Source organism: Pipistrellus kuhlii, unplaced genomic scaffold (assembly GCF_014108245.1).
Source record: "Pipistrellus kuhlii isolate mPipKuh1 unplaced genomic scaffold, mPipKuh1.p scaffold_m20_p_13, whole genome shotgun sequence".
Classification (NCBI taxonomy): domain Eukaryota; kingdom Metazoa; phylum Chordata; class Mammalia; order Chiroptera; family Vespertilionidae; genus Pipistrellus; species Pipistrellus kuhlii.
In genome coordinates, this window is record NW_023425438.1 from 20,357,512 (window position 1) to 20,382,182 (window position 24,671).

Below are 24,671 nucleotides of genomic sequence, written 5' to 3' on the forward strand. Positions count from 1 at the left end.
TCTGAGCCATGGGGTCCAGAGTATTTTTTAAAGACGTTTTGCTTTCCTTTCTCAGCCACTGGTACTGTCCACCTCCTTGCAGATACGGATGTTCTTATGTTAAAAAAAAGAATGGAAATCATTGTTTTTAGTTTTCTTAATAAAAGATTATATTTGCTGTCTCTATCCAGGGCATCTTAGGCATATGGACCTGATACTCTTCAAGAACTCACTCTAGTGGCTCAGCTTCACATTTTCTGCTATATATAGAACATGTTAGCAATCCAGTGGAGAAAGTTAATATTCAAAAGAAGAGACAAAACAATGGTATGGTTAATGAGCAAAGAAATAGACATCTCCTTCAGGGAGGTGCCATTCATAGTAGACCTCAAAGAATGACCTTAATTTGAATAGTCTGGTGTCTGTTCCTTAGCAATTGTAGATCTAGAAACTCAGTTTTATGAGGGGAACTGGTTTCATGCTAAGCAAATTACTGAAGACTCATGTGGAAAACAAAGCTAATTTCTTGTTACGTTAAGATATAATATCCAGTCATGATGGTTTGATAGTCCACATCTTCACTATAGGGCTATATCTATCAAAGATATATGAACAGTTGGGTCTACTGATGGAGTGTTTTCCTAAAGGCTTAAGACAGTGGCACATTCTGTGATTATCTTATTTTTAGGCTTTGTAAAATATTATGTAGCTGTGGGACATTTTCTTAAACTCGTGAGCCTCAATTGTCTCATCATGACAATTGTGATAATAACTAGCCGATTCATAGGATTGTTGTGAGAACTAAATAAGGTAATCCATTTAAAGTTACGAGGACAACATCTAGCACATAGTTGTCATTCAGTAACTGTTAAGATGATTTGTTTTTTTCTACTTCTGAGTTTTAGGTCTGGAAGTTAAGAAGGGCAACTCTTGACCTTTTCTTGCTGCCTGCAGACATTACTGGGAACTCTACTGCACTTGGTGCTCTAGAGGTACCGGTACTAAGAGTATTTGATTTACAAGAATATTGTTCTGAGTCATAAGAATTAACTCAGTCTAGCGAAGAATTGTGATGAATCTTTACGTAGGTTATGTTTTACTGTGAGATCTAGCCATTTTAATATTTTTAGACTAAAGTAAGAACTGTTCTTTTATAAAGAATTCATTAGTGTTCACGTTTCCTATTTGGCATTTCTAAAAACAGTTTGATATTTCTTGTAGAACAAACAAATAAAGTCCAGATAACAAATTTTATAAGCTGTTTTACTCATAGCTGACAGTTAGTAAGGTTTATGTTCTATGAATAATATTTCTAATTCTTATAGATCACGATGTTCTAAAGGACCTGATTGATTCCCTTTCTTTCAGATAAGCTTACTAAGACCCAAAGAACCAGCCTGAAACTAAGCCAGACAGCTGATGCATCATGGGGGGTTCCTGGGACTGTGAGGTGCCAGTGCAGCTGGGCCCAGGACAGTGAGGCCCTTGATATAAGAGTTTGTGCTCTAGAGGAGGCAAGGAGAGCAGCCAACTCCTTCTTTTGGGTGTCAGCATCCTTTCTTTCACATGGTTGTGAAAAGATGGAATTGAATTCAAATAGTAAGCTTACCATAAGCCTGAGTTTTCAGAATCCCTTCTAGAAGGAGCCCATGCCTGCCCTTCTTCCTTGTATTTCTTAGAGCATCATTTATTTATTTATTTAATATATTTTATTGATTTATTTTATTTTTTTTTATTTTATTTTATTTTTTTTTTTAACAGAGAGGAAGGGAGAGGTATAGAGAGTTAGAAACATCGATGAGAGAGAAACATCTATCAACTGCCTCCTGCATACCCACTACTGGGGATGTGCCCACAACCAGGATACATGCTCTTGACCAGAATCGAAACCCGGCACCCTTCAGTCCGCAGGCCAATGCTCTAGCCACTGAACCAAACGGTTTCAGCTTACCCAAGAGGTTTTAATGGCAGAGCTGAGACAGGCCTCTAGACTCCAATACATTCTTCTTTTCTCTGTATTCCAGTGTCTCTCTGCATCAGATGAAATTATTTTCTCTTCTGAGTTACCAGAATGTTTTGATGTCTTTTTAGATGTTATTCTCTAATTGTTGTACATAATCATTTCTTATTTACAGTTCTGGTGTCTGTCTTATGAGTCTGTATTGTCTCTTCAGTTAAGTCTTTGAGGACCTGTACCATTTTGATCTCTTTTGTATGACCCTTAGGGCTTGGAATATTTAAGTATTCAATAATTAATTTGTTTAGCAGTAGATAAATATTTGTTGTCAAATTTTCATTGCCCCAAGCTTTACATATTAACATACTTTCAGCTATTGAAAGAGCTGGTTTTGCTACTTACAACTCATATCCCCAGAAGATTAAAGGTTGAAAAGTTATAAAAATGCTGTTGTCCTTTAAAAGAAATTGATTGTTTCTACAGATAACTTACATTTAATGTTTAGAAACTAGGACTCAGTTAGGGATGGTGAGGTTGGTTACTTATCTAAATAAATTACTTTGGTCATATGGTTGTGTTTTGTTAAAACTCACAATCTAAGATCTAACTTTTATGGCAGCTACCCCAAAATACATATATTATAGTTATAGAAAACACTGTCTCGAATTATAATCCTTTGTGTGTTATCTTCCCAGTGTCTAGTTTAGTGGACTAGTTTATTTTTTGGGACACACACACACAAAAAGAAATATCTTATACCTGCTTAGGATGGTTTGCAGAGTGGTGCAATTATAACCAGTCTTAGTACTTGGTCCCAGTCAGCATTTTCTACTGCCCTAGTTTTTTTATTGAGGTATAATTGACAAATAAAAAAAATTGTATATATTTAAGATATACAACATAATGATTTGATACACATATACATTGTGAAATGATTACAACTATCAAGCTAATTTACATAGTCATCACCTCACATAGTTATACCCCCTTTTTTTTGTGATAACATTGAAGATCAATTCTTAGCAATTTTCAAGTATATAATGCAGTACATTAACTATAGTTAATGCCATATATTAGGACCCCAGAAATTATTCATCTTATAATTGGAAGTTTGTACCCCTTGACCAATATCTCCCCATTCCCCCTCCTGCCTCCCAATCCCTAGAGAAATGAAAACTTGTATTCACAGAAAAACTTGTACATAAATGTTTTAACAGTTCTATTCGTAATTGCCCCAAACTGGAAATAATCCAAGTGTCTTTCAACAGGTGACTAGATAAATAAATTGTAGTGCAGTTCATCAATGGAATACTATTGAGCAATAAAATGAATGAATTATTGACACATGCAACAGCTTGGATGAGTTTCAAAAGCACTATACTGAGTAAAAGAAGCCAGTCTCAAAAGGTTACTTACTGTATGATTCCATTTATATAACATCTGTGGTTGTCGGGGGTTAAAACAGGATAGTTAGGGGTTAGGGATATGACACAAAGGGATAGTATAAAGGACTTTTGTTTTGTACCACTTTTTTTCACTTCCTGCCTTATTTTGGATTATTTGAACAGTTTTTAGTATTCCATTTTAATTTATCTATTGTGTGGGGGTTTTTTTTGTTTTTTGTTTTTTTTACTATATCTCATACTAGTGAGAGTATGTATGGTTGCTTAGCGATTATAATATACATATTTAAATTTTCATACTCTACTTAGAATAAATATTTTTTCACTTGAGTGGGATGTAGAAGTCCTATCACTATTTATGTCTCTTTACCCTCCTCTTTTTTTATTTTATTTTCTTATATATTATTTATACATATACAGAAAACTCCATCAGACATTATAGTTTTTGCTTTTAACTACCCAAACATTCAAGAAGAGAAAAATAATTTATTATATTTACTCAGATGGTTATCATTCTTTTGTTCTTTCTTCATTACTAATGTTCCATTTTTTTCCCTTGGCATGATTTTCCTTCTGTCATTTAGTAATTCTTTTAGAGTATATCTGATGGCCATGAATTCTCTTAATTTTACCTTCACCTGAGAGTGTCTTTATTTTGACTTAATTTCTGAAGAATATATTCACTGGATATAGAAATTCTGTGTTGACAGTTCTTTTCTTTAAGCCTTAAAAATATGCCATTTCTTTATGCATTTCATGGTTTCTGATGAGAAATTTAGATCCATTCAAATTGCTGTTACCCTATAAGTAGTATATTGTGTGTGTGTGTGTGTGTGTGTGTGTGTGTGTGTGAGTGTGTCTGCTTTCCAAGTTTTTCTTTGTCTTGAGTTTTTATCAGTTTGATTATGATGTGTCTGGGCTTGGGTTTCTTGGGGGTTTGTTCTTTTTTGGTCATCTGAGCTTCTCAAATTTGTATATATGTTGTGCTTTTACCAAGTTTGAAAACTTTAAAAGTCATTATTTTCTTAAATACTTTTGTGCATTGCACTCTTCCACTCTTCTTTTGGGATGCCAATAACAACGATAGTAGACCTTTGTTATCCCAAAGGTTCTTCAGGCTCTTTTCATATTTTATTCTATTTGATGTTCAAACGAGATAATTTCTATCAATCAGTCTTCAAGTTCACTGACTCCCTTTTGTCATCTCCATTTTGCTTATTGAGACTTGAAGTGAATTATTGTATTTTTCACTTTTCAAATTTCCATTGGTTCTTTTCCTTCGCTGAGTCTTTCTATTCATTTCAAGAATGTTTGCCCTTGGTAATAACTGCTTTAATATCTTCATCAGGTATTTCCAACATTGCATCATCTCAATGTTGATGTCTATTTATTGTCTCCTATAATTTGGGATAAATGATGTATTCACAGAGGCCATAGACCCTTCTCAATAATTTTGTCTCTGATACTTCTATGAGGTAATAATTGCTGCCACTTTTTATTTTTTTGATTGGGCATGCATGGTTGTTTTTAAAACTATAAGTTTACAAAAATAATACGATATTACAGAAAAATAAAGGAATACTACCTGCTTGAATAAAAATTAAAACAAATGTAAGGAGCACTGATTTTTTTTTTCCTCACTCATATTTTTAACTCTTCTTTGATAGGAAAAGGTATTTGATCATCAAATACCAGGTTCCTATTATAGCTAGATGCTGTTCAGCTATGACAGCCACTCGTAAAAGGATACAGTGGGTGCAGGCAGATAATAAAAATAAAATGTATTATAATCAGATGCTCATAGTTGCCCTGTAATTCATTGACCTCAGTTTTCTTTAAACAGCTGGCATTGCAATCTTTACCTCAGCCAGACATTGCCAAACTATATGGATGCTTTTCTTTTCTCTGTTGTCCAGATTCCTCTCCCTTAACTATTGTGAGAGTACTAATCTTTTCTTTCTGCCAGGTATTATTTCTTCTAGTCCTCAGCAGGTACAGAAATACTAGTGTGCCTTTCTCTTATAGAACTAAGTTTCTCTCTATTACCATACCCTAATCCTTACTGCTTTGTTTTCTGAGGAGGCATTTGGATCTTCTAAAATATGCAGAGGATCATCTGAATTCATAGTCCTTTAATACTAGAGGCTTGATGCATGAAATTCATGCAAGAGTAGGGCTTCCTTCCCTCGGCTGCCAGCAGCAGCTTCCCTCTAGCACCTGGGGCCTGAGCTTCCCTGCAGCTGCCAGCAGGCACCCAGGACCCAGCTCCCCTCACCTCCTCAGCTTCGTCTAGGGAAGGGACATCTGGTATAATTAGCACGTTATGCTTTTGGTATTATAGATGACCAAGTATAGGAGTAAAAGCATCTTTTTCAGCATGGCATGGACGAATATTCTTTAAGTCTGTTTCTCCAGCTTTCAGGTTGCTTTTTCTTTTACTTCATTCCACCTACCTTAAACATCAGTCATCTGAACTATTCCTCATCCTTAGGAAAGTCAGACCCTTTCCTGCGTCTGTGCCTTTACATTACCTGCCTGAAACTGAAATGCCTTTCTCAACTTGGCAAGCAACTATTCATTCTTCAAAACCTTGCTCAACATCACTTTTTCTGTGAAGCCTTCCCTGACCCCCTGCATTCGTTAGAATTATGTACAGTGACAAGTAACTGAACCACCAAAATAACAATGACCTAAAAACAAGAGAGAATTTATTTTTCTCCTATAAAAATATAGAATTTGCAGTGTAAGGCTGAAATGACAGCTCTTCACAAAATCACTAAGAAAGTAGTTTCCAGCTAACTGCTTCAGAATCTCTTATATCTCACAGACCTTTGTCCTCCTGGTCTAAAGTTGAGGTATCTTTGTTTTAAGCAGCTTGAGTATGAAGGAACAAAAAAGAAAGGTCTTATGCAAGCTCTCTCTTAAAGTTTCCCTAAAGCTCCCACACGACATTTCTGCTTGCATCTCATTGGCTTGAACGAAGACTGAATAATGTCTTTATTCGTGGCAACTGTGTGCTAGCTAATTATATTATTACTAGAGGCCCAGTCCACAGATTCATGCATCAGGTGGGTCCCTCAGCCTGGCCTGTTCCCTCCTGCAATCCCTGCAGACTTGGCCTAAACTGGCAGTCCGACATCCCCTGAGAAATGTAGCAGTGTGCAAAGCGGCAGGTGGCCAGGGAAGAGCCCGAGCTGGAGCCAGGCACAACTCGGCTGCCACTTAACTCAGCCCCGCTCTGCCTGCCACCACTGCTGCCACCACCACTGTTTGGTAGGCTGCCGCGGAGGCAGGAGAGGCTCCCGCTGCTGCAGCTGCACTCCCTCACCATGAACCTGACCTCTGGCTGAGCAGTGCTCCCGCTGTGGGAGTGCACTGACCACCAGGGGGCAGCTCATGTGTTGAGCATCTGCTCCCTGATGGTTAGTGCATTGTCATAGCAACCAGTTGAGAGATCTACTGGTCATAACAGTCGCTTAGGCTTTTATATATATATATATATATATATTTGAAAGGAAGAACAAGTAGGGGGTACAACTAGCTGTGTGTCACACTTACCCAGCTAGAGGAGTTGCTTTGTGCTTTGAGTTCCCATCAGGCCTCTAATTAATTAGCATTTAGGTTGTATAATAATTAGTTTGTCTTGTCTACTAATGTACTTCTCAGAGATTATGATATTCTTTATTTTATTTATTTATTTATTTATTTCTAGCAGCTTACATAAAGTTTAGTACCTAGTCTGTGCTCATAAAGTTTTGAGTGAAGGGATAAAGACATTCAAGAAAATTATAATGAAATTATCAGAGACATAAGGCAATATTTAAGTACTCCTGTGAGCAAGAGTAATTGCATAAGTAGACACTGATTTCTTAGAGAGAAGTGGATACTTCAGAAATAGAGAGCACAGCTTCTTTTCAAAATTGATCAACCACACAGAGAGAACACAAAAGGTTGTGTTTACTTAAAAGGTTGTATATTCTTCTCTGTTTTATTACCTTTTCATGGTGATAAAATATACATGAATGATAACATTTTTTACGTATACCTTTCTGTGGCATTAAAGTACATTCACATTGTTGTGCACTAATTACTACCAACCATCACCAGAGCTTTTTTCTCTTTCCCACTGAAACTCTGTACCCATTAAACACTAACTCCCCATTTCCTCCTGCCCCCAGCCTCTGGCAACCATCATTCTACTTTCTGTCTCTGAATTTGACTATTCCAGGAACTTCATGTAAGAGGAATAAGACAATATTTGTCCTTTTGTGATTGGCTTATTTCAGGTAGCATAATATCATCAAGGTTCATCCATGATGCAGCAGGTATCAAAAATTTTTTTTTCTTTTTAAAAAAAATTTTTTAATTGATTTTAGAAGAAGGGAGGGAGAGAGGGAAAAAGAAAAGAGAAGGGGAGGGGAAACATCAATGTGATAGAGAAATATCTATCGGTGGAGTAAGGAAAATTAGACCCATTGCTATCACCTGACCTCTTTTGTTATCAAATAATAATTATTGAATGTTAGATTGCCTAGTAAACTCTTGAGTTTTTGGCCTCCATCCCACTAGACACATTCTCCAAATTAGCAATCAGATTCTTTTACTAAAATTCTCTGACCAAGCTTTCAAATAATTACTTATAGAGAATACATGCCCAGAGGTTTAAATAGAATTTCATAGATGCTTTCCCATTGCAGCTAATTGCTTAATCCATTTGGCAGAATGAGTCATACTTCACTAGCCAGCTCACAGACCAGCTGTTGATTTAGTTATCTGAGCCAAGACCCAAGTACCAGAATAGAATAGAGCACCTTGGCCTTGACACCTTTTTGTCTTTTCCTAAAAAATCTGATGTAAAGTTTTTCATTTCTCCCCTAGGTGTACTGTTACAGAGATAAAATTGACATGCCTGAAATGGTCTGAGAAGAAAACAACAAATTGTAGCATTAATAATAAACCTTTTTAGAGAAATTAGAACTTGATGTAGACATTAAAAATAGAATTGAATGGTGAAGGACAGAGTAGTGGTGGAGGTGTTTCAGAGTAAGGAGAATTAAGTTTGGATAAAATGGGGCCTAATTATGGATGTCAGTCAGTGAAAGTCAGGCACAAGATGTGTGCAACTGTTGAATGTTGCTGAAAGGAAATGTCTGGTAGTGGTATGAATATAGGAAGAGAGGAGAGACTGAGGTATTGTAGGAATCTAGGAATGTAGCAATAGAAATCTGGACAAGGTTGCTGGCAGTGAAAGTGCAGAGCAAAGGTAAATTTGAGAGCCATTTTGGAAAAGAAATTGTCAACTTGGTAACTTTAAATATAATGTCAGCCAGAGTGGATGACATCGTCTCATGAACTGTAAGGTCACTGGTTCAATTCCTAGTTGGGGGCGTGCAGGAAGCAGCTGATTCATGTTTCTCCCATTGATGTTTCTCCCTTCTCCTTCCTCTCTTTCTAAAATCAATAAAAACCATATTTAAAAATGATAATGGTGTTAAGTGGAAAAATATAAAATTTTTCTAAGAAATTCCACAGAAACATGGTTCTGATAGTATCCCAATTTGGGAGAAATCTTAAGTTAGTTTTAGACATAATGAATTTGAGGGACGATGAGGAATAACCAAATTGAGACATTTTTTGTAGCAAATTAGTGGACTCAAAGTGGGTGGAATATAAGGACTGCAAATGTGCTTCCCATAAAAATCCAGGTGTGCTCAAGGAGGTAACAATTGGCTTTAGAAAATACCTGATTATAACTGTAAAGATAAGAACATACATTCTCTCTCTCTCTCTCTCTCTCTCTCTCTCTCTCTCTCTCTCTATATATATATATATATATATATATATATATATATATTCTTAAATAAAAAAATTCCCCTTTAGTTTTATTTCAATTGAAAGGACTTGGTTACTTAAATAGATGAAATATATAAATTACATCCAGAAAACTGAAGTTCTCCCATGCTATTAAGTAAGAAAGTGGAATCCAAATTGCCTTATATGGCTAGTACAATGCAGAACAGGGAAAAAGTTAGAGTCTTTCATTTAAAAAAAAAAAAAAAACCACATTTGAATAGAAATTGTGGCAGAAAAATGTCATATAAAGGATACTTATGTTCTTGAATAATGTAAGTTAAGTTACTGAATTAACTACTTAATATGTAGTTTAACCTCATACAATTTAAAGTAAATCTACCACTATGTAATTGAATGTTTTATGGGTCATTTTTTGTGGAACATTTAGTTATATCTGCTGTGCCAAATGTTTATGGCTTTTTCTCTCTCAGACTGGTTCTCTGTGAATGTATCAGCCATATAGAGTCAAGTAGAAAAAACTTGGCATAGGACTATTTCTCTTATAATTAGATTTGAAATTTTATTAAAATATAATATGTAACAGTAATTATAAAGGCAATATAATGAAAGAAATAATAGTCTAGTGTAGAGATAGACTATTATTTGGATTTTACTGAAGATACCTAAAGATTATTAAGTAGCCCTTTGCTAGTACTAATACCTACAACAAATACTGCTTTCTGCTTTTTTTTTTTTATCTCTGTGTATACTTTTTGTTGTTCTTTATTTCCCATGATGAAATCTAACATATACAGAACAGTGTGTAAAATATATATAAAGGTACAGTTTAATGGATAATTATAAGGCATTCACCACCCAAATTAAGAAATAGAACATTGCCAGTCTTGTGCTATGTGCCCTTTCCAGTCAAACCCTACATGTCTCTATCCTGTCCATTCCCCAGAAGTAGCCATATTCTTGCATTTTTAAAAAAATATATTTTATTGATTTTGTACAGAGAGGAAGGGAGAGAGATAGAGAGTTAAAAACATCCATGAGAGAGAGTCATCGATCAGCTGCCTCTTGCACACCCCCTACTGGGGATGTGCCCGCAACCAAGGTACATACCCTTGACCGGAATCGAACCCGGGACCTTTCAGTTCCCAAGCCGACGCTCTATCCATTGAGCCAAACCGGTTTCAGCATGATATTTGGTTCTGTTGTCTAATGAGTTTGCCGACCACTGCCCTAAGTAAAGCACAGGCAGTGCATCCACAAGTGATTTTGGCTTAAGAATGGGATTTTTGAGGCCTGGAGCACCTTGAACAGGAGTTCAACCAGCAGGCAGACCAGCCAACCACCCATGTCCCCTCCCCTTGGCCAGGTTGGTCAGATCCCACCCATACACAAATTCATGCGGGCCTCTAATATACACACTGAGTGGCCACATTATTATGCATTCATAGATCATAATAATCTTGTCACTCAGAGTATTTAATAACACTGTGACTCTTAATTTGATTTTATATCCTCTTTTGTTTTCTTTTTAAAAATGGACTACTATATTTTTCTTAATATGCAGAAAGAAATATAAGAACTTCTTGAACTTCATTCCTTGAATTAAGCATATGGCTTCAAGCACATTCTTAACTGACCATGTGGTTAAAAGTAGTATTTGAGCAAAGAAATAGAACTTAGTCATATAGATCCATTAGTTATAAAAATATCAGAACATTTCTGAGTGGTATACAAGTTCTACACAAAAAATGATTTTCATAATAAGTAAGCATAGTGTATAGACATCAAAATATTCGCAGTAGGTGGTGAATATAGTTTTTACTCTGGACTCTTGGTCAGAGTATTGTTTCATACATTATAATAAAATTAAACAAGCCAGGCCTGGTTGGTGTATTTATGGTTAAAGCCTCAGCCTTCACACTAAACTGTCAAGGGTTCAATTCCTGTCAAGATCACATACCTGGGTTGCAGACTCAATCCCTGGCCCTAGTTGGGGTGCATGCAGGAGACAACCAATCAATGTGTCTCTCTCACATCAATGTTTCCCCTCTCTCTAATCCGTTGTACACATACTATCCTACTATATGAATATAACATAATTTGTGTATTCTGTTCTGTTTCATAATATTGAAAAACTCAGCTATGACCGAGTTTTATTGACAGACAGTTATGCTTATTCACTTACATATTATCTGTGTACATTCAGGCTGTAATGGCAAAGTTCAGTAGTTTCCACATGCATGCCCACAGAGCCTAAGATATTTACTTACTATATGGACTATATGGCCCTTTTCAGAAAAAGTTTGCTGACCTCTGTATTACATTAGAAAACCAGTTTAGCTTAATAATTTTTCTGGTGGTTTGTTTGTTTGTTTTAAATTTTGCCTACTTTAGGGTAACTTTCTACTCTAGAATAAGTGCCAAGTTGAAGAGTAAGAGTGTTTTGATAAATATTGCCAAATTATCGTATAGGAAAAAATTGCAAAATATGAATATACTATTTTTTAAATAGTCTGTAACATTTAGTTTTGAATTCCTTTTTTACCTAAGAGTTATGAGAACTTTTTATTTTCCTGGTGGCTTTTTTTGTATAATACTTGGTTATTAATTCCCATTGTGCTCAAAAGGTGGCCTACATAGTTTTTAAATTTTATTATGCAATGTATCATGTACAGGAACAAGTCTATAAAATGTAAGTGCAGTTTAAAGAATAGTTAATAAGTAAAAACCATGTCCCCATTACTATAAGAAATAAAAAATCATCTGTGTCTCAAAGCTTCCTGAGTGCCTCTCCCTAATTCCATATCCCTACCCCAAATAGGTGGCCATTTTCTTGCTTTTTATATTTTTATTATTTATGTATGTATACCTAAACAATATATTTTGGGGTTTGCCAGTGTAAAAGGTAAATGAATTAATAATGTATATATCATCTGTATGATTTATTTCTCTAAGCACTATGTTTTTAAGATTCATGTGTATAGATGCAAGTAACTGTACTTTATCATCCCTGCTGTTTATTAATCCATTATATGAACATATATTGAGGGACTAATGAGGCTTTACTTAAATATCTCAACGACAGTCTCAACTGTAGCGTTTTCTAAAGTGAATTTATTAACTCTCTCCAACCCCTTACTTGCCAAAACTTCTCTATCTATTGTGTTTTCTACCTCAGAAATAACAGAATAACTTCTCTATCCACCTATTTTCACAAGTCAGAAACTTGGCATTGGTTGTTTTTGTTTTTCTATATTTTTTTAATTGATTTTAGAGAGAGAGATGAAGGGGAAAGGATAGAGAGATAGAAACATCAATGACAGAGAAACATCAATTGGCTTGCCCTTCCTCTACTAAGGATCAAGCCCAAAACCCAGGCCTGTGCCCTGATTAGGAATCATCCAGTGACCATGGGTTGATGCTCAACTACTAAGCCACACCAGTCGGGCTTGACATTCATTTTTTATACCTCTCTCTTCTTTATTACTTATTATCAATCACTTATTAATCCTGTAGATTTGACTTCTAAACATTTCAAATCCATCTCATGGTACACATAAACTAGTTACTAAAATTCCCTGGCACATCAAAAAATATATTTTTTGTTGATCTGACAAAAAAAATAGGTATAATTTTGATTCACACCAGATGGCTACTATTGTATTGGCAATTGCCACTTTTTTATTTGACAATCTAAGGGAAAAGAGGACAGTGCCCCTGACTAAATAGTCAGGTATTGCATATTTTGAAAATTCCTGTGGAACACCAGTTGAAAATCATTGTCTAAATGATTATATATAAATTACATATAAATGTTATGTATATTCCAATAGTAGAACTCTAAGGTTGAATTATATCAACATTTATTACCCACAAAACTATTTTTTATATGGTTAAACATAACATTGAGTAACAGTATAAGAGATTCTAGTAGATAGGCATCCAGTTTTATTTTTCTAAAAATTATTGAAATACCACCAAAATATCAATCAAAAGTTGAAACTCTTATACTATCTCTTATACTCTGAATTTGACACAGAAATACTTTCCTCAATCATGTGTCCCAATTTTTGTTACTGAAACTAAAGGACTTTCTGTTGGGAAGGTATTATCATGACTAAACAGGTAGACTAAACAGTAGACGAAGGATTTGAGTTGAGTCATATTCTTACTCTTTAACCATTGTGGCATGCCATGTAGTCTTAAAACTTACTGAATTAATTTATTTCTAATAAAGTGTGGTTTGAGTCCCATTAAAATGAACTCCTGGAAACTTTTAATTATTTTATTTTGTGGGAATTTTGTAATAGATACAACTTGGCATTAAGATAGATATTTTGTTTTGTGGGGATTTTGTAATAGATACAACTTGCCATTGACTGTAGTCTTTAATATTTTATGTATGTAATTTTTTTTAGTAATGAAATTTGACCTATAATTTTTCCATAATTCTGGTTTATAGCTTATCCTGTTAAATGTCATTTTTCAACAAATGCTGTTGTTAAAAATGGCATTATAAAACCAGTTTTAAATTCTGATTATCCTTCGAGGAAGAAATGAGTTTTTAGAAATTTGTTTTTGTTAGTTTTTAGGATATGGGAGTGGAAATGAAAAGATTGTAATGAATGAGTGACTTTTATTCCAGAATCAATACCGTTTAAATTTAACACTTTTTTAACTATGTGTAATCCTATCTAATAAAAGAGTAATATGCAAATTGGCTGTGCCTCTGCTGTGTCCACTAGCCACATCCACCAGCCAATCAGGAGCAAGTATGCAAATCAACCCAACCAAGATGACTGCGGCCACGAAGCAAGCAAGAGGCTTGCTTTCCCCAGCAATGGAGGAAGACAAGCTTTCTGCCTGCCCTGGCCTACCCTGGCTCTTCTCAAGGCTACTAAGTTTCAATTATAGAAGATAAATAAATCCCAACAAAAATGGCTGCAGCCATGGAGCAAGCAGGAGACTTGGGTTTCCCCAGTGATGGAGGAAGCCAAACTTTCTGGCCTGTGCTCAAGGCTACAAAGTTTCAATATTAGAAGATAAATAAATCCCAGATGCCAGGGCCTCTGCTTGGGTCGCCTGAGTGCGTGGCCGGCCTGCATACCACCACAGGCCCCTCGCCCAGGCTGCCCCATGCCACAAGGAAACCCCCACCCTGATTCAGGACCCCCTTCAGGACAAACCAGCCAGATCCCACCTGGGCTTCTATCCTATCTAATCCTATCTAATAAAAGAGTAATATGCAAACTGACTATCACTCCAACACACAAGATGGCTGCCCCCATGTGGACACAAGATGGCTGCCACAAGATGGCCAGCAGGGGAGGGCAGTTGGGAGGAATCAGGCCTGCAAGGGAGGGCAGTTAGGAGCAATTAGGCTGGCAGGGGAGCAGTTAGGCATCAGTCAGTCTGGCAGGGGAGTGGTTAGGGGGTGATTAGGCTGGCAGGCAGAAGTGGTTAGGGGCATTAGGGACAATCAGGAAGGCAGGCAGGCGAGCAGTTGGGAGCCAGCAGTCCTGGATTGTGAAAGGGATGTCCCAGATTGGAGAGGGTGCAGGCTGGGCTGAGGGACACACCGCCCCCGCCCCCCATGCACAAATTTCATGCACTGGTCCTCTAGTGTTATATAAAGTAATAGAGTTGTAATTTATGTTTCAAAGGGTTTCAGCCAAAAATATTTTCTAAAATTTAACAACAAAACAAAAGATCCTCAAAACTGACATTGTAAATATTAAAATAGTTGAAATGCAGGCCCTGGCCCAGTAGCTCATTGGTTAGAGTGTTGTCCACATTCATCAAGGTTGCAGGTTTGACCCCTGGTCAGGGCACATACAAGAAACAACCAATGAATGCATAAATAAGTGGAGCAACAACTTGATGTTTCTTTCTTTCTCTCAAATCAGTAAATAAATAAAAATTAAAAAAAACAACAACAAACACACAAAACTTCTCCTGAGAATGTCAAGGCAAAACATTAAAAAAATAAAATAAAGATAGCTGAAATGCCTGCCTGATTCTTACATGGCCTCTTCTATGAATCATTATCAGAATTTTTTTATTCCCAGTATTACAGCCGCCCACATAGCATTTCCCACATCAAGAAAAATTCCTCTTTATATCCCCAAAGGGTGTGGAAGCATAATAGTCTTTCTTTAAATTAGAGTATTTTGTCACGATGTAATCTATCAGCACTATTCAGATTAGAAATAGAGAAATCACTAAGTTTCATGCTCTATTTATAAAACTGAACCAAAGTTTCAGTATTAGAAACTGCCTTTTGTAACCTGGCAAGTACAGTTGTTTTTTGCATGTCCCACTTGGTTATTCAACTTATAAACAGCTGTATAGGGAGATAAATGGTTTTAAGTTTGGTTGCTTTCTAAAACAGTCATTTTTCAAGTATAATTTGCTTGTCAAAGAAATATTTTTAGATAGCTACAAAATTTATGTTGTAAACATATAGAAAAAAGACTCTGACTTCTTGAATATTGCTATTCTAATGTCTATCATGGTATGGTTTGTAATCTTACATCCTGTAGACCAAGGTCATTAAACTTTCTGTAAAAGAACAGATGGAAAATATTTTAGGTTTTGCAGGCTACATGTGGTTTCTGTCAATGTTCTTGTGGGTTTTTGTTGTTGTTGTTTATTAATCCCTTTAAAAATGTAAATAACAGCCCTGACCGGTTTTGCTGCATGGATAGAGCGTCGGACTGCAGATTGAAAGGTCCCAAGTTCAATTCCAGTCAAGGGCATGTACCTTGGTAGCAGGTACATCCCCAGTAGGGGGTGTGCAGGAGGCAGCTGATCAATGTTTCTCTCTCATTGATGTTTCTAACTATCCCTCTCCCTTCTTCTCTAAAAAAAAAAAAAAATCAATAAAATATATTTTTTAGAAATGGAAAAAACATTCTTAGCCAGGGTCCATACAGAAATAGGCCACAGGCCATATTTTGTCCTCAGCTATAGAATTTGCTGACCCCTGCTTTAAATCAGTACTGTCCAAAAGAAATATAATTTGAACCATATATGTAATTTTTAATTTTTTAGTAACCATATTGAAAAAGTAAAAAGCAGATGAAATTAATTTTATTGATATATTTAACCAGTTATATCCATGCTATTATTTCAGTAGGTGACACTAGCCAAATTTCAGGGACTCAATAACCACATGTATTAGATAGCACAACTATATACCAGAGCTCCTAAAAGTATGGGCTGTGAATTAATGCCAGAAAGATGATAAGTTAGGTATAGAAATTAAAAGCAAGCATTTAAAATATTTTATAGCAATTTGACAGTTATTTTTATGTCTGTTCAATCTAATAATGCACTTGCATTTCGTGTCTTTTTTACATTTTCTATTTCCAGTAATTTGTTCTTACATCTTTTAGTAAAAAGAGCCAGTGCTCTAGACAGTCTCTCCTAGGATTCTATAGACCTACATGACAAAAATAAAAACATCAGAAATAGTGATGAGATTGTGGCACATAGTTTATTTAGTATTGTTCACACCCTACTTCAGAGCATTGTCCTTTTTTTTTTTTTTTTTTTAATCTTTACCTGAGATATTTTTCCCATTGATTTTTAGAGAGAATGGACGGGAAGGGGAAAGGGAGGGGAAAAAACAAAAACACATCTGATGTGAGAGAGAGAGAGAGAGAGAGAGAGAGAGACATCGATTGGTTGCCTCCTGCATATGCCCACTAAAACCATAGGAATAAAAAAAAAAGCATAAGGAATAAATTCACAAGCAGAAAACAAATGAGAGAAGACAAAAATAGGCCTAATTGATCAAGTTTTTGGTAAAAGCAAGTCACTATAAATTAACAGAGCTGAGAACGGCAATCTAAGCACCTGCAAAATGAGTCTGTTAGAAAGGAGCAAACCAAGTTACACTGCTGGCTCAGAAATTAGAGGACCAGCTCCTTCAGAGGGTAAGGATGAAGTATACGCTGAAACCAGGTATGGTTGAAAGTGTATGCATCAGGCTCCCATGTGTTGTCCTTCATCCTCCGCAGCCAGAAGATCACCATTCCTTTACCTTAAATGAAACCAGAGGTTAGAGCTGGGAGAAACTTAGTCAAGAGGTTTGGGTATAGCTGGAGCTGGGAGAAACTTAGTCAAGAGGTTTGGGTATAGCTGGACCTGGAGAAATTTAATTAAGAGGTCTGGGTACAGCTGGAGCTGGGACAGCTTTTATAAATAAGGACACCTTTGAAAAAACAGGGACTTAAGGTTGAGGTTATTCTCTTGCCCTGTTCTCAGAACATGGCAGTCAGGTATATATGGGGGTTGGCAAAAGTAGGCTTTCAGTTATGAGTACTCACAACAGTTTATTCTTGTATTACTATGTATTAAGTAGTTATATTACTATTATTACTATTATTATTATTATTATTATTATTAACCTACTTTGCCCACCCCTGTATGCTCTAGAGAAGAGATTGGAGCATTTGTCCCTGGGATGAGCCTGCCAGCAGACAGACTTATAGATACTGACTTTTGGGGATAAAAAAATAACTCATTGACTCATTACCTTGTAGTAAAACCAATCAGTTGGCAAACAACTCTCTCAAGTAGACAGAGCTTCTGATTAGCATGTTAATGCTGATGGATAGCCAGGACTCATCAGACAGGGACTTAAGAAGAAAACAGTACTGATAGAAACATAAAAATATTTAAAATGTTAAAAGAAAACTTTTAAAATTTTTGGTATCATTAGTGAAATGAGATATTACAGCCAAGAAATTAAAATAGGATGCTATTAAAAAGAACATCAGAGAGCCCTAGTTGAGTTTGCTCATTGGATAGCGCATCAGCCACTGGACTAACAGGTGCCAGGTTCAAGTCCAGTCAAGGGCACATGCCTGGGTTGTTATCCTCAGTAGGGGGCGTGCAGAAGGCAACCAATTGATGGTTCTCTCTCATCATTGATGTTTCTATCTCCCTCTCCCTTCCTCTCTGAAATCATATATATATATATATATATATATATATATATATATATATATATATATATAATATGTGTGTGTATTAAATAATATATATTAAATAATATATAATATATATATATATATTAAATAAAGAAGAACAGAGAGCAAGAAAATTGTTTTGGAAATTAAAACTGTGATAGAAAAATTGTAACTGAACTAGAAATGTTGGAAAGTGACACCAAGGAAATCTATCAGACAGTAGAAAAGGAAAGGATTATATCTTATAAGATATAATACATTGTAGGGTGGAGAGGGAAGATATGGAATTTTTACAAGTGATTAACTGTAAGCTTTAGGTTGCTAGGTTAGTGGAGTAATAATTGGTAAGTGAAATTGGGAAGATTGCTACGTAAAGGCTTTTAACTAATTTTAATATTTATATAAATGTGGTCCTACTTATAACTTTTGAGAAATTAAATCAGATATGTTTCAATAATATAGACTGATTTTTCCTTTTCATATGGAGGCAAGTACCTAAATTATTCAAAGTAAGGAGACAATGTCATAATGAAATTAGATTGATACATGGGAAAAAGAAACCAGAGTTTAATTGAAAGTGTTTCTTTCCTTTCCCCTGAGTCCTGAATATGTTATCTGAAAGAAAATGGGAAGTGAGGACTAGCTTGAATGAGTGCCACAAATGGCCTGGTAACCTTAACAGCTACCTAGCGGGATGTCTGTCCTATCACTTTAGTAATGGAAGGCGGACTCTTGACTAGTATTGCTGAAATTTTCAAAAAGAGGGGAAGTAGGTTTGCCTTTTCTGTTTTCACACACCAGTTTAACGTATTTTTCTTCTTTCCCTGTTTTGTCTTTAGGTCTTATAATCAATGGATAAAGTGGGGAAAATGTGGAATAACTTCAAATACAGGTGTCAGAATCTCTTCAGTCATGAGGGAGGAAGCCGTAGTGAAAATGTGGACATGAACTCCAACAGATATTTGGCTGTCAGAGAGAAAAGCATCAGTATAGGAGACTCAGCTCCTCAGCAACAAAGCAGTCCCTTAAGAGAAAATGTTGCCTTACAACTGGGATTAAGCCCTTCAAAGAATTCTTCGAGGAGAAACCCAAACTGTGCCACTGAAATTCCTCAGATTGTTGAAATAAGCATTGAAAAGGACAACGATCCATGTGTCACCACAGGATCAAGACTTGCAAGAAGAGATTCCTACTCTCGACATGCTCCGTGGGGTGGGAAGAAGAAACATTCCTGTTCTACAAAGACTCAGAGTTCACTGGATACTGATAAAAAGTTTGGTAGAACTCGTAGTGGACTTCAGAGGAGAGAGAGGCGATACGGCGTAAGCTCCGTACATGACATGGACAGTGTTTCCAGCAGAACTGTAGGTAGTCGCTCTCTGAGACAGAGGTTACAGGATACCGTGGGCTTGTGCTTTCCCATGAGAACTTATAGCAAGCAGTCAAAGCCTCTCTTTTCTAATAAAAGAAAAATACACCTTTCTGAATTAATGCTTGAGAAATGTCCTTTTCCTGCTGGCTCAGATTTAGCCCAAAAATGGCATTTGATTAAACAGCATACAGCCCCAGTGAGCCCACATTCAACGTTTTTTGATACATTTGATCCATCCTTGGTTTCTACAGAAGATGAAGAAGATAGACTTAGAGAGAGAAGACGGCTTAGTATCGAAGAAGGTGTTGATCCCCCTCCCAATGCACAAATACATACATTTGAAGCCACTGCACAGGTTAACCCCTTATATAAACTGGGACCAAAGTTAGCTCCTGGCATGACTGAAATAAGTGGGGACAGTTCTGCAATGCCACAAGCTAACTGTGACTCCGAAGAGGACACCACCACACTGTGTTTGCAGTCACGCAGGCAGAAGCAACGCCAGGTATCTGGAGATAGCCATGCCCACGTTAGCAGACAGGGAGCTTGGAAAGTCCATACGCAGATTGATTATATCCACTGCCTTGTGCCTGATCTGCTTCAGATTACAGGCAGTCCCTGCTACTGGGGGGTGATGGACCGCTATGAAGCAGAAGCCCTTCTTGAAGGGAAGCCTGAAGGCACCTTTTTGCTCAGGGACTCTGCACAAGAGGACTACCTCTTCTCGGTGAGCTTCCGTCGCTACAACAGATCCCTGCATGCCCGAATCGAACAGTGGAATCACAACTTTAGTTTTGATGCCCACGACCCATGTGTATTTCACTCCTCCACTGTAACGGGACTTTTGGAACACTATAAAGATCCCAGTTCTTGCATGTTTTTTGAACCTTTGCTTACTATCTCACTAAATAGGACTTTCCCTTTTAGCTTGCAGTATATCTGCCGTGCAGTCATCTGCAGATGCACTACGTACGATGGAATTGATGGGCTCCCTTTACCATCAATGTTGCAGGATTTTCTAAAAGAGTATCATTATAAACAAAAAGTTAGAGTTCGCTGGTTAGAGCGAGAACCAGTCAAGGCAAAGTAAATTCTCCTGTCCTAGTCTGCTTTTATGTGCATCAGACAGTACACCTATAGCAAGCACACATATCAGTGTTAGGTTTTTTCAGTATAGTATGTAAGCTTAGTGTTAGTATCTGTCAGAGGTGTTAGTATCCGTCCGATGTGATCTGCTGTTACTCAGAAAAACATGGTGGCTATTGAGACAACAGAAGATAGAACTGAGGTGTTCAGTAAGGCTACAAAAATAGTTTGCCAATTTAGCTGTTTGGTTTTTAATGGCTGAAGTTATTGAATGAGTCAATTCTGAGGCATTTGCTATTAAGAATTCTATTTCTTACTAAAGAACAAATTGTTAATTTTGGATGAGTTTTTCAACAGTGTGACTAATGATTGAAATTATTTTTTTCTAAGAATTTTTCTATTACCTTCTAAAAGTAGTGATGTTTGTAGTTACTACAAATCAAGCTTTGGAAGTCCAAAAAGTAAAGACTGCCTTTCTTTTAAAAAAATAAAAAAATAAATGCAATTTTTTGGCCACAAGGGCATAGTGCAGTTCACTTAATTGTTGATATAATTTATAGTTAGTTTTTTCTCTTCTGCAAAAGGTACTGTTAAGGAAACCAGTTTTTCTTAAAATTTCAGACTTATAAAGTTGATAGGAGAATTTTATTTATAAGCCTTAGGTGTTAATTTTTTAATGAGTACTTTAACTTAAAACATATTGGGAATAGCTGCTGCAATTTAGTCCTGTGTGTGATGTTTAAAGTTGACATATGCAGTCTAATTGTTGATTTATTAATGTTGCATCTTTTCCTATGCCCATGACAAGTTTGTGAACCATGAAGAAAATGAGACTAGACGATGTCCAAACAAGTCAGAAATAATAACGACAGTGATTGCTAATGTTGAAGTTATTGTTAAACTGTAATAATTTGGATGGCAGTATTTATCTCTTTGTTGTAAATGCTCATTGATGAATTGCTTAAAGTACGATTTATAGAATTTCAATGGAATTGAAAGAATTTCATTTTTAATGGAAAATCTGAAATCTAAGTTGCAGATTTAAAAGGTACTGTACAACCATTGTATCTGTAAATAACTTAGCACCTTTTTGTCACTTAGAATAGTATGCAATACTACTTGAGTGAGCTATTTTGGAAGTAATAGCAAGTTCTAGTGTTTGCTTCTTACTTTGAACTGAATTTCCAATTCTGTCCTAGACATTTTGCACTAAAGTAGTGGAATCCATTCTTGTGTCTTTTTGTTTATGTGCTCTGTACCACTGGTGAGTGCTCCTTAGTTCCCTTACCTGCTGCCACAGAAAGTTATTTTACATCCTGATGGCTTATTGCCAAGGCTACAAAAAAGAAAAGCTATATTTGTATGCAACACTAACCCTTTTCCTGCTAATGTATGTTTCTCTGCTTGCTGTGCCTTGTTATGGCTGCTTTTTTGTGCTAATAAAGTATGTTTGGTGTTCTTCTTGTATATCTACTGTTTTATACATTTGCAACAATTTCTCTTGTAAATGGAATGAATTGGGTTTTTAAATAAGCTTTACCTGACAACCTACTATAGTCAATGCAGAATTACTGTACAATCTAATATTGATTTATTCTGACTAAACTAACTCTAAATGCAATGCTATACATCTTTCCAATCATCACATATACTGTGCAACACTATAGTTACTGCAAATTACTGTGCAGTTCAGATTGTAACAGAAAATGAACAGAGAAATATTGACTAAACCTGTTGATTTCTCTGCTTTTAAGTGGGAAATAGAAACTGCCAATGACATGTCACAGTAAGTATTTCTAGCCTCCCACTACACCAGAAACAGGTTAAAAGAAGTCTTGAAAACTAATACATCAGCGCCATTTATTGGTTAGGGGACCATTTTAATTAACAAATGCCTGAAATGTAGAACTTTAACCAAAGATTTGTCCATTTTAAAGCAAAATGGGAATTGAAGGAACTTATAATTCCTGTTATTTCAAATAGAAGTCCCTGAAGAACATATACCAAAGTGTTGGAGAACTTCATCCAAACCTACTTTACAGCATTATGTGCAATTAAGTTGTTATGACATAATTATATTGCATAATTGTTGGCTTCATTTTCTCGAGCTTATTATGTACCTGGAAAATAAACCTCTTGGAAATGAAAAGTTCTTACTGCTTTTTGGAGACGGACTATATGTGCAAGCAAGATCTTGCTTTAAAGAGATAACTTGAAACTCCAAGAAAGCACTTGATGTTTTATATGCTTGTAGCAAATCAATGTTCTAATTGTAGTTTTATAGAAAGTATTAATGCATTTATGTATTTCAGAACTTTATATGTTAAATGGAAATTGTTTTAAATGTGTAAATATTTGAGTTTCTGTAAGCATGTATACACTGTGCTAAAAGTCACTTATGTTTCAGTTTGTGTGTAATATTAATATGCAACTTTTGGTTTAAAATTTTTTTCTTGAAATATTAGTGGCTTACATTTTAAAAAAGAAAAATCACCAGCATGAAATTGCACTGAAGTCTATATTCACTGTGTCTTTTTCTGAATCCCATTGTAGTCTGTCAACTAAATTTGTGTTTTTATGGTCTTTTTTGAAGTGTATTTTAATACAAATGAGGAAATTCTTTAAATAAGTTTAGATACATCTTCACAATGAACTAATTAACCAAAAGACAAATTGCTCTGATTCACATATATTCTCATTCTTTCACTCATTCACTTGTTCATTCTCTTTGTATATGCATACATGTACACAGACAGACAGATATTTGTGGTGTTAATATTACTTTAAACAATATTGCCATCTGATTTTAAGTCATTTAGAGGCCTTATTCCATGTATATGTGCATTTACGTGTGTGGGAGGCGGGTAATAAAAGCCAAGTGACCAGAATACCAGAACGACTGGTTGCTTTGACCCACACTGCAGCCCCTTTGGCCCCTCCCCCCAGCTGGGCCAGCCCCAATCAGCCCCAATCAGGGCAAGCCAGCCGGCCTCCACCCATTCACAAATTCGTGCTCCGGGCCTCTAGTATATATATATATAAATTTTTATTTTATTTTAACGTTTAAAAGTAACACACACTCATTCTGACAGCCTCACCAGGTTTCACTACCCAATAAGTTACACACACACACTCAGGTACTTGGAAAGTTCATTTTTTAAATGATTGAGTGAAGGCAAAGGGGCCACTGTGCCCACAGTCAGCTCAGTTCACCTTCCATAAGGATAACTTGCTGGAAACGATTGTGGGGCAGTTGCATTTGAACCTTGTTCCAGATTATGAAACCAGTGAAGGTAGCACGATTCTCGTGGCTACTTTACTTCAGAGTGTCATGTTTATTGAAGTTAAACTTTTTTAATAGGTGAGAGAAGGTGGGAGCTAAGGTGGACTGGGTGGTAGTCATAGGGAGAAGTCAGAAGTCATTGTCTTTTGGTGGTAAAGCCAAAAGGATTTGGTGATGGATTCTATGTGAAGAAGAAATCAGACACCAATTTTTGACCTGAGCAAGAGTGGTGATGCCAATAGCTACAATTTCAGAAAAACAGTGAAAGAGCAAATTTGAGGGTATCTTTGATATGCTCAGTTTTGAAATTCTTATTAATTACCCCAATGGAGACACTGTGTAGGCAATTGGATGTATGAATGTAGAGTTAAAGGGGAAGTAAAATCTGAAGATTCACTAGATAGATAGTATTTAAAACCATAGGACAGGAGGGCAACAGCTAGGGGTTTTGCATGGAGTAAAGCATTTCTTTGGGGGAAGTAATTATGACAACATTTATCTTTGGACAATTCAAGATTCTGCAAAATTAGGTGTGTTTTTTAAGCTAACTACTTTTAATAGGAGACTCAAATTTTTAGAATACTAGAATCATAACCTTGCATTCACTGTTAATACTTTTCCATGTCAAATTTGGTTGTCATGGCTTCTATGTCAAGTTTACTTCTGTATTTTTAGTACAAATTTTTACATGAGAGATACAAATTCATTATGGAATAGTTAGAAAGTACTAAAAGTATAAAGAATCAGTACCAAAAAGGAAAAAAACCTCCATATTATCTCTTTCTCTACTATCAGCAACTCT

General features: G+C 36.0%; 1 protein-coding gene across 7 annotated transcripts in view; it reads left to right on the plus strand.

The window, feature by feature from the left end:
* The window catches only part of SOCS5 (suppressor of cytokine signaling 5), a 32,126-nt gene extending 9,784 nt beyond the window's left edge, over positions 1–22,342 (plus strand). For 4 of the 7 annotated variants that reach the window (XM_036435220.2, XM_036435218.2, XM_036435217.2 and 1 more), the window contains 2 exons: positions 885–971; positions 18,968–22,342. In XM_036435220.2, the coding sequence (XP_036291113.1) occupies positions 18,980–20,590 (1,611 nt within the window). In that variant the 5' untranslated portion in view covers positions 885–971; positions 18,968–18,979 and the 3' untranslated portion in view covers positions 20,591–22,342. The remainder of the gene's footprint in view (positions 1–884; positions 972–18,967) is intronic. The other 3 variants (XM_036435223.2, XM_036435222.2, XM_036435224.2) reach the window with 1 other exon arrangement.
* The last annotated feature ends 2,329 nt before the right edge of the window (positions 22,343–24,671 follow it).